Source organism: Chiloscyllium plagiosum, chromosome 3 (genome assembly GCF_004010195.1).
Source record: "Chiloscyllium plagiosum isolate BGI_BamShark_2017 chromosome 3, ASM401019v2, whole genome shotgun sequence".
Taxonomy (NCBI): domain Eukaryota; kingdom Metazoa; phylum Chordata; class Chondrichthyes; order Orectolobiformes; family Hemiscylliidae; genus Chiloscyllium; species Chiloscyllium plagiosum.
Window position 1 is genome coordinate 49,269,182 of NC_057712.1, and position 12,955 is coordinate 49,282,136.

The 12,955-nt window shown below is 40.7% G+C and overlaps 1 protein-coding gene across 10 annotated transcripts in view; it reads left to right on the plus strand.

Annotated features, from left to right (window-relative positions):
- adgrb3 (adhesion G protein-coupled receptor B3) overlaps positions 1-12,955 on the plus strand; it is an 814,402-nt gene that overhangs the window by 406,628 nt on the left and 394,819 nt on the right. For all 10 annotated transcript variants that reach the window (XM_043681622.1, XM_043681628.1, XM_043681636.1 and 7 more), the window contains 3 exons: positions 6,327-6,521; positions 8,723-8,791; positions 10,044-10,152. In XM_043681622.1, the coding sequence (XP_043537557.1) occupies positions 6,327-6,521; positions 8,723-8,791; positions 10,044-10,152 (373 nt within the window). The remainder of the gene's footprint in view (positions 1-6,326; positions 6,522-8,722; positions 8,792-10,043; positions 10,153-12,955) is intronic.

The following is a 12,955-nucleotide window of genomic DNA, read 5'->3' on the forward strand; positions in this document are numbered from 1 at the left end:
TAGAGATAGAGATAGAGATAGAGATAGAGATAGATAGAGATATAGATAGATTGATAGAGATATAGAGAGATAGACAGACAGACAGACAGACAGACCGATAGATAGATCGATAGATAGATAGATAGATGTAATACTGATCGAGGGAACCCCACAACCACCTGGGCCCCCTTCAGCCACTATACCTGAGGTAACAAGCTGCAAAAGGGTCATCATTGGCAGTCCATCATAGCCAAAGATGACTCTTTTCCACTTTTAGGGTGATCCAGAGATGACTGATGCAGCTACTTCAGGCTCGTTTATGTTTGGGGCAGGTGGTGGTCAGAGGAAGAGGTGGGTGGGACATTGGTGTAGCAACATCCTCCTTTCACTGCTTGTGCTTGGATACAATGTTCCCCGACAGCAACTCTCGAGGTGATCAATGTCATCCTGGATATTCCTCCATCATTTTGGATGGTCTGGGCCAGTGATTCCATAAGATACAGCTATCACGAATGTTGTATAGCAACAGGTCTGCCTCCAGCTGGATTAACCCCAGTTTTTGGATTTTTTTTCTTTTTTTTTCTGCGGTAGTGCTTAAGTTTTTCCCCAGCACCCATGTTGTGTGTGTGCAGGTGTGAGACACAGTGAGAGACACAAGATGCACGAATCTTTATTCAAATTTCCACCACCAGGAAGAATGGAAACACCCGAGCGGCCTGTGACAAGCCGTGCCCTTCACATCAAAGGGCAATGCTGTGTGATCAAACAGTGAAGGGGAGGGCAGGGATTAAATCAAAATAGAGTTGGAGGGGGAAATAATGCACTCCACTCCCTGCGATGCCCACCTCTCCCTGAACAACTCCAGGGTGTTGGTAGAGACCGTGTGCTCCTTCTCCAAGGACACCCAAGCTCTAACGTATTAACCCCAGTTTAGCTGGATGAGTCTCATAAGGGGTCATTAATTGGCCACTTAATAGCTTAAATTAGCAATTGCAAGATCAATCATCTCCATCAAAACCCTCAAAAAGAGAGAATTAGACACCATTAGGGATGGGGTGCCTTATTTCCCCCTCCAACTTGGTTTTAATTTAATCTGTTCCTCTTTCCCTAGCCTTCCCTTTTTTTATTATTCCAGGCTGGGCGGTGATTAGAACATAGAACAGTAACACACGGCATTTTGTGCCTAACAAGACGTCAGATTAAACTAATCCCTTCTGGTTGCCTTTGGTCCATATCCCTCCACCACTTGCATGTTTGTGTGCTTGTCTGAAAGTCCCTTAAGTGCCCCTGTCATATCTGCCTCCACCACCACCCCTGGCAGTATATTCCAAACTCCTAACAATCTCTTCATAAAAAACTTGCCCCTCACATCTCTAATGAATTTTCTCCTTCCCGCCTTAAATGTATGCTGCCCACTTTTAGACATTTCAATCCTGGGAAAAAGATTCTGTCCATCAACCCTATCTATGCACCCCATAATTTTATAGACTTCTATCAAGTAACCCCTCAGCCTCCGCTGCTCCAGAGAAAACAATGTGAGTTTCTCTAGCCTCTCCTTATACTTCATACCCTCTAGTCCAGGCAACAACCTTCTTCTACATCCTCTCCAAACCTCCAAATCCTTCCTGTAATATGGTAAATAGAACTGAACACAGTACTCTGAAGTGTGGCCTAATCAAAGTCTTATAATGCTGCAACATGACATTCTGACTTTTGTACTCAATTCCCCGACCAATAAAGGCAACCATGCCATATGCATTTTTTACAACCCTATCTACTTTCAGGGAGCTACGGACTTTGACCCCAAGATCCATCTGTACATCAGTGGTGTTCAGGATCCTGACATTAACTGTATATTTTGTCTTAACATTTGATCTCCAAAAGTGCAGCACCTTACGCTTACCTGGGTTAAACTTTTCTGCCATTTCTCCACCCATGTCTGCAGCTGACCAATATCCCGCTGTGACTTTTGGACAACCTTCTACACTATCTACAACTTCAACTGCTTTATTAATTAAAAATTTAATGAGTACCTTTCATGATTTAGTGGTAGCTTGATTATAATTAACAATAAAAGATCGACAAATGGTCCTTCCTGCCCAGAAATTACTTCTGGCCATCATGAGGGGGTTTCAGGCACCCCACCATCCTATCTCCTGTGATTTGTTTTTCCATCCCTTTCATATGGAGATCACATCAATAATAAGTCATAGAGAAGTTTCTAGCAAACAAAAAGAGGCTTGAAGTCCAAACAATTTCATCCCACCTGCCAAAATCTGGTCTGTAGTCCTTTCGGGTCACAGCCCTGTTTGTGTATATACAAGTTCTTTTTAAACGTGATGAGAAAGTTTTGCTTTTTCCACTCTTTCAGTCAGTAAATTCTATCATCTGGATTTAAAAAAATCTACTTTTTTCTACTTTAATCCTTCTACCAATTACTTAATATAACAATGATTACACTCATCTAAATCCATTCTCCCTTCTTATTCATATCCTGACAAACAGAAACATCTCCTTCTAATCCACCCATATGACTGCTCATAATTTTAAACCCCTTAGTTAAATATCAGCTCAGTCTCCTTCAGTCTTCACCAAACCAAAGAAGCAAATCCAACTGTTCCATCCTGTCACAGAGAGAGGGAGAGGGAAAGGGAAGTATATCTGTGTGGGGTGTAATGTGATTCAGTCATGTGCCTCCATATGTGGCTGTATGTGTAAAGCTTAGGATGTGAACATGTGCAGCTTTCAGCCATGAGAAGTGCATAAAGGTGAGGTAAAAGACATGAAGGTGAACTATGAATATTGGTTGGCAGAGGTTTTTGGCAATTGAGTGGGATGTGTGTGGAACATAGAATGGTACAGCACAGTACAGGCCCTTCAGCCCTCAACATTGTGCTGACCTTTAACCTATTCTAAGATCAAACTAACCTACATCCCATTCATTTTACTATCATCCATGTGCCTATCCAAGGGTCGCTTAAATGTCACTAATGTATCTGACTCTACTACCACTGCTGGCAGTGCATTCCACACACCCACCACTCTCTGTATAAAGAGCCAACCTCTGACATGTCCCATAAACCTTCTTCCAATCACCTTAAAATTATGCCACTTCATCATAGCCATTTCTGCCCTGGGAAAAAGTCTATGGCTGTCCATACTATCAATGTTTCTCATCATCTTATACACCTCTATCAAGTCACTTCTCATCCTTCTTCGCTCGAATGAGAAATGCCCTAGCTCCTTCAGTCTTTCTTCTTAAGACAAGTCCGCCCTCCAGTCCCAGCAACATCCTGGTAAATCTCCTCTTTCCTATAATGAACCAGAATTGAATGCAATATTCTAAGTGTGGTATAACGAGGGCTTTATAAAGTTGCAGCATAACCTCACGGCTCTTAAATTCAATCCCCCCCACTAAAAAAAGTGAACACACCGTATGCCTTCTAACAACCTATCTATGGACATCGACCCCAAGATGCCTCTATTCCTCTACACTGCCAAGAATCCTACCTTTCACCCTGTAATCTGCATTCAAATTCAACCTTCCAAAATCACTTCACATTCCAACAGTGTGAGAGTTTTTAGGATATGCATGCATTCACTGATCTGATCCGCACATGAGATGATTGAACTTAGAGTCAAAGAGTCACAGAGATGTACAGCACGGAACCAGACCCGTCGATCCAAACCGTCTATGCCAACCAGATATCCCAACCCAATCTAGTCCCACCTGCCAGCACCGGGCCCATATCCCTCCAAACCCTTCCTATTCATATACCCATTCAGATGCCTCTTAAACGTTGCAATTGTACCAGCCTCCACCACTTTCTCTGGCAGCTCATTCCATACACGTACCACCCTCTGTGCGAAAAAGTTGCCCCTTAGGTCTCTTTTATATCTTTCCCCTCTCACCCTAAACCTATGCCCTCTAGTTCTGGACTCCCCGACCCCAGGGAAAAAACTTTGCCTATTTACCTTATCCATGCCCCTCATAATTTTGTAAACCTCTATAAGGTCACTCCTCAGCCTCCGACGCTCCAGGGAAAACAGCCCCAGCCTGTTCAGCCCCTCTCTATAGCTTAAATCCTCCAACCCTGGCAAAATCCTTGTAAATCTTTTCTGAACCTTTTCAAGTTTGACAACATCTTTCCAATAGGAAGGAGACCAGAATTGCATGCAATATTCTAACAGTGGCCTAACCAATGTCCCGTACAGCTGCTACATGACCTCCCAACTCCTGTACTCAAATTTCTTATAGCATTGAATCCAGCTTTTTAACAGCAGAGTGGTATCATTGATTGCTATGGCTGTCTGTTCTCCCTGCCAACCCTGGCCTAAGCTGGGAGGATTCATACCTCCATGAGGAAAGAGAACCTGGATCCACCCATCACCCTCCCACTCCACTGCCTCTGGCATAGCATTCAAACATGTAGCGTAGCCTAAATTGTCACTTATGTACCATTTTGCTTATCTTCAAAGTGTTTTAACCGATGATACATCCAGAATGTGCCTCAACATTCAGAGGTACAGGCTGTCTTGAAATTGAGCAGGCTAACCTTATGTGGTACCAACCTTGCATGCACTTCGGCCTTGTTCTGAGGTTGTAAAACCATTGAACAGCGCATTTAATGCTGACTACCCTGCATACAACAATCATGCCTAGGAGAAAATCTTGAAATGGGGGACATAACTTTAAATGTAGAGTTAACATAATCAGAACTGATGGCAAGGATTACATCTTCACACAGAAGATAGTGGGAATCTGAAATTTATTTTCTGAAATAGTTGTGGACGTTACAGAAAATTGAAACTTACAACAGTGTAAGAATTTGGGAGTCTTGTAAGTTTCAATTGTCTGCAACATCCATAATCGTTTCAGGGAATAAATGGCCAAATAGGTAGATATCTGGCAGACGAAATTCAATGCAAAGAAATGTGAGGTAATGCATTTTGGTCGAAGAAACATGGAGAGACAAAACAGGCTCAATGGTACAATTTTGAGGGGCGTATAGGAGCAGAGGGACCTCAGGGTTCAGGCACATGATTCTCTAAAGGTGGCCAAGCAAGTTCAATCAGTTTTTAAGAAGGCTTAATGGACTCTTTGTGTTTATGTATAGCAGCATAGTGTATAAAAGCAAGGAAGTGCTGCTGCATCTCTACAAATCATTAGTCAGACCACATTTGGAGTGTTGTGTTCAGTGCTGGGCAAGCCCTGGAGACAGTTCAAAGGAAATGCACTGGAATACCAGGAATGAAAGATTTTAGATACAAAGAAAGATTGGAGAGATTAGGTTGTTGTCTGTGGAACAGAGAGCGATAAAAAGGTGACTTTATTGAGGTGTTCAAAATTATGAACAATTCTGACAGGGTAAAGAAGGATATTCTGTTTCTGTCGGTTAGTATGTAAGTACCAAGGGGTCACAACTTCAAGACTGTCAGCAAGCGAGCTCGGAGTGAGATGAGGAGAAACTTGTTTACTCAGTAGTTAGAATTTGGAATATGCTGCCTGGGAGAATGATGGAGGCTGATTCTATCAGGAGTTTCAAAAGACAGCTGGATACATATTTAAGGGCATGATGGAGATGATGGAGATAGAGGAGATTTGGGAGTGATGGGTTGATTGGCTTTTTTCTGTACTTTAAAATTCTATGATTCGAACTGCACTTTTATTTAAGAGCTATGGAACAAAAGAGGGAAGATAGAATATGTTGGAATTCTGAAACAAACACAAAGAATGCTGGAAAAACTCAACAGGTCTGGCAGTATGTGTGGACAGAAGTGAGTTATTGTTGTGTCCAATGAAGAAGAGTCATACCACACTGGAAATATTAACTCTATTTCTGACTCCACAGATGCTACCATACCAGCTTGGGTTCTTCACCATTCTGTATATGCTTAGGAAGACAGAATGAGGATACTGGTCAGACTGAATCTAATTGATTGCTGAGACAGACTCAAGAGGCTGAATGGCCTACTCCAACTCTTCCAATTCTGCAATCAGCCTTAGCAAGCTTGAGTCATTGACAGCACAACTGGCCAGGATTCCTATTCCTGTATAGGACTTCACCATGCTTGTCTGTGCATGGATACCTGGTTAGAATGCAACTGAGTTCAACAAGATGTTCAGCATACTTAAATACCCAAAACAGATTAAGGAAGACTCACGGTCACAGGGAAGAAGTGTAGGAGAGAGACTCAGTAAGTGTAAGAGAGGGAGGTGACTCAGTAACTACAGGAAGAATCACAGAAACATTAATGAACCATTTGGTCCTTCAGTGAAAGGGAAAGAGGAAAGAATGGTCATGGAATATTTCTGCTGTTGCATTTGATGTATGTGTTGCCTCTAGGTCAAGGAGCATCTTGCAAAAGGACAAAGGACACTGGCAGGTGAAGGCATGTCTCAAGTAACAAAAACCCTCTTGGATCTAACACAGAGAAGAAACTTCTATGGTGGGGATCTATTGGCATGCATTGAAATTCTTCGGAATGTCACTGATACATTTAAAAGAGCAAGTTACGTCCCTTCATCAGATGATGTACAGGTAACACTACAATCTGCTGAAAATAGATATTATTTTGGAAATGTTGTTATTGGAAATACAGGAGAGCCTGTCTGATTTCACTGGCTCAGAATTAATGCAATGGAGTGATTCATAATTCCTCAGAGTGTTTGCCAACTTGAAGTCTTTGTGAATCAAAAGAAAGAATAATTTCTCAAAATATTGGGGCTGTGGTGATGTAGTGGAAATATCACTGGATGGGTTTGAATCCCAATATGACAGATAGTGAAGTTTTGAAATTGATTAAAAATCTGATAGTTAAAAAAAAAGCCAGTCTAACTGTAACCATTGTCAAAAAATATCTATCTAATTCCCTAATGTCCTTGAGAGAAAAAAAAGTGCTATTCTTACTGGTCTGGTCTACATGTTATTCCAGACCCACGATGATATGGTTTACTTTTTACCGCCAACTGAAATGGCTGAGTAAGCTACTCAGTTCAAGGGCAATTGAATGATTTTGTCTGTCTACTGTATAAAAAAATACCCAGAGATGAGACAAATGGTTGGATGAGGAAACAATTAATGTCGGGACGTGAGGTTGAACATGACTAGTGTGGAAACAGGGGAAGTTGGTGAGATGTGGGAGATAGCAGCTCTCTATGTGATGAAACCTTCAGGAGTATCTGTCATGGAACCAATGTCAATGGCAATGACAAAAAGGGTGAAAATCATTAACCCCTACAAAGTGGCTAGCCTGTGCACCTCACTGGGGAATGCAAGTGACATGGAACACAAAGAAAATCACATGATCTGTAAATAAGAATCACAGAATTATAATGGCGAAAGAGAGGCAATCCCACCAATCATGCCAGCACTGGCTCTATTATCTAGTGCCAATTACCTCTCTTTTCCCCAGTATCCCGACATACCATTACAATCTACATAACCATCCAATTCCCTCTTGAATGCCTCAATTGAACTTGCCTCCACCACACTGCAAAAGTACATGTAGCATGGAAAAGAGAAAGTTTACATTCCAGGTACTTTCAGTGGAGTCTTTCCCTTGACATTTGTTTCAACACATCTGGTGTCAAAACAAAAGACTGTTGGCATCAGACAGCCCCAGTCCCTAAGAAAAGGAAACTTGCCTCTTAAGACCATCAATTAAGCTAATTTTAAAGCCTTCTCAACATTAATACTCACCAACGCTTGTCACAATAACTCTAACTCTTAATCATGGCCTTCATCATGATGACAGCTTCTAATTTAGATCTTACTACTTTTAAAAACATTTACTCCTAAAATTACAGTGATGAAAATAAAGTAGAGAACAGTCACAAATTGTTTCATCAGTTATTTGATCCCCTGTCCATGATCCACATTAGAGATATTTTCTAATCAACCTGTTTAGGGAGATGTGAAATATCTTGCTGCATGTAAATTCTTGAGTCCAAATATCTAATGACCAGGGAGGGAGAAGGTGTCAGATAGCCTCTTTGGAGAGGAGCAAGGAACTAGAATTTGGAGAAGGGCCAGGATTCACCAGATTTTTATCCATTTCAGGTGCAACAGAAAATAGTACATTCTTGAAGGGTATTGTTTGAGCCTTATCCCTTTAAAATCCTTTCCAGATATTGGCAATATGTCTGCAGGCCTGAAGTGGTTGCTTCCAGATTGCTGAGAGCTGGCACAGATTCCATTCTGGAACTTGTCAACACCACAGAGTACCTCTGTAATGTTTCAGCACTCAACAAGTTGAGCGCACTGCTATGTCTCTACAAGTTTTGGCAAACACCCAAAATATTATCCCATTCTTATCATATGGGATGAAGAAGGAAGGAGCAACATCAGCAACACCTGGTCCATCTCAACTAACACCAAATGTTTAGTTCCTTAAGTCTTTGGTGCAGTTGATCAATTACTGGTCAAAGCCTGAAAACAAGCTATTTCTATCCAAACCTCATCACATTGCACAGTGAGTGAAACACACTTTGTAAATGTGAAAATACTGAGTGATCTACCTTTGAAACTCAGGACTCTGCAATTTGTCATTTATATACCAGCACTCATGGCTGAAGATGTGTTAGAAAGATGAATTGGGATCAATTAGAATTTACTTTTTGATGAAGACCATGTTTAATGGTTAAAATTAGCATATTGTTTTGATTTTGGAGGCATGTACTGGTTTTCAAAGATTAGACTTATTTGACAGTTACTCCATGTCTCGTCCAATTCCTCTACAGAATTTCTTTCAAATCATCAGTAACCTTCTTGAAGAAGAAAACAGGGACAAGTGGGAAGATGCACAGCAGGTATTCCTTCACACTTTGTATTTACATAGCACCTTTAATGATGAAATCCTTCTCAAGCATTTAACTGAAGCAATAGAAATGGACACAAAAGGTGTAAAAGAGGATTGTGAAGATGGGATCAAGAGAGGGAGTTCCTGTGTGCAAATGAAATCTATCATTGAAGACAAAGTGTAGATGGGGAACCACACATGGAAATTTGTGCATAGGTTTAATTTCTGGTCAGGTAAGCTTTAATTGATAAAATTGAATACACAGACAGATAACTGCCTGAAGCATCAGTTATTAAATGCATTGGGCTTGTCTTCAAATCTGCAGTCTGAGAAATTGTGTACAGATTGTGATATTCACCCTGCCATACAACAGGGCCAGTTGGCCAACATGTGCCACTGCTCTAGCTGCTGTTGTCACCATCCCTTGATAGGCAGTCCTCCCACATACCCCCCCCCCCCCCCAAAAAAAAATTGTTTATGCAACAGCAAATAAAATCTACTTACTAACAAAAGTACCATCTACTTACCAACACATGGCAAATAGAGTCTATTGAAACAGCACACTGTAGCAAATAGTCTATTAAAACTACACACTACAGAAAATGGTTTATTTATTCAGAAAATAGAATCAATTTCAGAGGAGTCAATACGAACTGCTGCAAATAATCCACAAGGTCCATTTGAAAAGAGGTATCTAATAGCTACAACAAATGGAACTCATAATTGAAAATCCTGAAAAATGCTGGATTGTTTTTCCCGAATAATGCAGTGGGTAGAGAATAGCCACAGATAGATTTTGTGTTTAACATCAATCCCTGTCCTTCACAACACGCATGATTGATGAGAGAATTACCCATTCATTCACATCCTGGCAGGAATTATGAATTCACTAGCTGTAGTCATGAATTGATAAAATGGATGAAGACAGCCTGAAAAATAATCACTAAATCAACCAAAAACAGATGAGATGGCCTGGTTAGTACTCAACAGGTCAGTCTGTAATGACAAAAGAGGAGTTGCTCAGGCCATATAATTGCCATTGACCACTTTACTCAAAATAAATATTAATAATTTCCTCACCAATTAATTCACATCCCTAGTCATTACTTGGTCTGCATGAAGAACAAGTGGATTTTTTGTTTTACAAAGTTAACTCTGTTTCTGTTAATGCAGTCATTGCATTAAATGTAAATGGAATATAGCAATCTGTATGCTCAACTTGGAACAAGTGAAATTGTGCCATTTTGTTCTTTTTTGCACAGGTCTATCCTGGTTCGGTAGAGTTAATGCAGATTATTGAAGACTTCATACATGTTGTTGGCATGGGGATGATGGATTTCCATAATTCCTACTTAATGACTGGAAACTTAGGTGGGTGAGATGTAGATAACCTTTCTCTCTGATATTTGCTGAGAGTTAATTCCATTGCTCAATCCCATTTTTACATAGTGGAATCCAGTTTTTCCAGCCACTTTGCATTTTTTAGAGAATGAAGCTCAGAAAATAATATTGCAGATCCAAGAAATGGGACAGCAGTTGAATAAATACTTTGCATAAATCTTCACAGAAGACACTAATTGCATTCCAAACTTACTGAATAATCAATGGGCATAAGGAAGAGGGGAAACAAACATAATAACTGTCACTAGAGAAAAAGTGTTTGGAAATTAATGGGAATAATGGGGAAGTCCCCTGGATCTAATGGGATGTATCCTAGGATAAACAGAATTTATTTACACATCATCAAAAGAAACACAAACAAAAGGAAAGAGAATTTAGAATAACAATAATTGAAAACCCGACTGACACAAAATCCCCCAAAACTTAACAAAGAGCTGTTCTGAATTCCTATAACATCCCATAAACATACCCCTTGGAAAAAAGGTAAATCCAGCCACAGGTTCTTACAGGAGAGATGTTAGAGAGATGGCAAAGGAATCAGTTAGGGATCATTGGCTAAAACATGGAACCTCTTTTCCCTAGCTAAAACTTAAACTGAACTAGAAAAATCTCTGAACTGGGCAAGCTGGCCACTCCCCTTTCATTGTACACATGCTTTTAAAAAAGCCTAAAAACACTTTTCCCGATTGTTGCCTTAGGCAGCATCTGTTAGCCATAATCAAAGTAGCCGAACCCCGACAAATCAGAACCTTTGCCTTTTACAAACCCTTTTGAAAAAAAAACTGAGGACAGCATAACCTTATTAAAAGAGCAGCATCATCACACTTGCTCTCTTAAAAATAAAAGATCCATCAATATCGAAAGATGGCTTCGTTTGAAAAATACCTTAATCTTACACAGTTAGTACACCTCAACACATACATTACATTGACAATAACATACAAACATGCACTATTACATTCCATTTCAGTCTGTTCACTCTTGCCACTGAAAGCATCCACTGTCATCCAAGTACCGACAATGTATCTGCAATCACATTTTCTCATTCTACCAAATGCACAACCTTCAAATTAAATGGCTGTATTAACAAGCTCCAGCTAAACAGTCTGGAATTTTTGTTCTTAAATTTCTCCAAAACCATCAATGGGTTATGATCAGTATATATGATTGTCTCAGATACATTACCGATAACATGAATGGAATGTTGTAACATCAACACAAAATACAAAGTCTCCTTCTCAACTGTCAAATATTTCTGCTGATGAACGTTCAATTTCCTGGAGAAATACCCAACAGGTCTTTCTATCTGCTTGTTGTCTTCCTGTCAGAACAGAGCACCAACACCCACATCACTCGCATCGATAGCCACCTTGAATGACTTTGCATAATTAGGCATGGCTAACACTGGGGCAACAGTGAACACAGCTTTCAGGCTGTCAAATGCTGTCCACTGAAACTTCTTGCCTTGCTTTAGTAATTCAGTGAGTGGAGCAGCAACATTGCTAAACTTTGGTATGAATTTCTGATTTCCAATCCCAGGAATCATAGTCCTGCTCTTTTTGTCGATGGTATGAGAAATTCCCCAGGAACCTTCATTTTTACATTCCTTTGTCATTTGTTCATGTCCATTAACTTGGGCCAGGAAGGTGACTTGGGCTGTGGCAAATTCACTCTCAGTCAGGTTTATCACCAAGCCTCCCTCCCAAGGTCAATTTACCAATTCCAATAAATGTTGCAAATGTTCCTTCCATGTGTGACTAAAAATCACCAGGTCATCAATATAAACTACATAATTGGGTAATCCTGAAATGACCATATTGGTTAGTCTCTGAACTGAGGCTGGTGCATTTTTCATACCAAATGGTATGACTTTAAATTGAGAGAGTCCATTCGGTGTTACAAAAGCCAAAACTGCCTTTGCTCTTTTGGTCAAAGGTACCTGCCAGTATGCTCTGAGCAAATCCAACTTAGTTGCTTGTCCCATATTTTCAATAGAGCCTTCAAAATGTGGAATCAGATATTAATCAGACTTTGTAACTGCATTGACTTTGCGATAGTCCACCCATAACCATTGGGTACCATCTGGTTTTGGCACCATTACTATCGGTGCGCTCCAGTACTGTAACTCACTGTGATTATGTTGTTTTGGAACATGTGTTCAATGTCCTTTTGAACCTGTGCCAACTTTAGGGGGTTAAGACAATAAGGATGTTGCTTAATCAGAACAGCCTTTCCTATATCTACATCATGCATAATTAGGTTAGTACTTCCCAGCTTATTCCACATAACTCCTCATGTGATATCAATAGCTCTTTCAGGCCATTTCATAGAGTCAGAGAGTCATAGAGTCATAGAGATGTACAGCATGGTAACTGACCCTTCGGTCCAACCCATCCACGCCGACCAGACATCCCAACCCAATCTAGTCCCACTTGCCGGCACCTGATCCATATCCCTCCAAACCCTTCCTATTCACATGCCCATCCAAATGCCTTTTAAATGTTGCAATTGTACTAGCCTCGAGGAGAAAGTGAGGACTGCAGATGCTGGAGATCAGAGCTGAAAATGTGTTGCTGGAAAAGCACAGCAGGTCAGGCAGCATCCAAGGAACAGGAGAATCGACGTTTCGGGCATAAGCCCTTCTTCAGGAATGAGGAAAGTGTGTCCAGCAGGCTAAGATAAAAGGTAGGGAGGAGGGACTTGGGGGAGGGGCGTAGGAAATGCGATAGGTGGAAGGAGGTCAAGGTGAGGGTGATAGGCTGGAGTGGGGTGG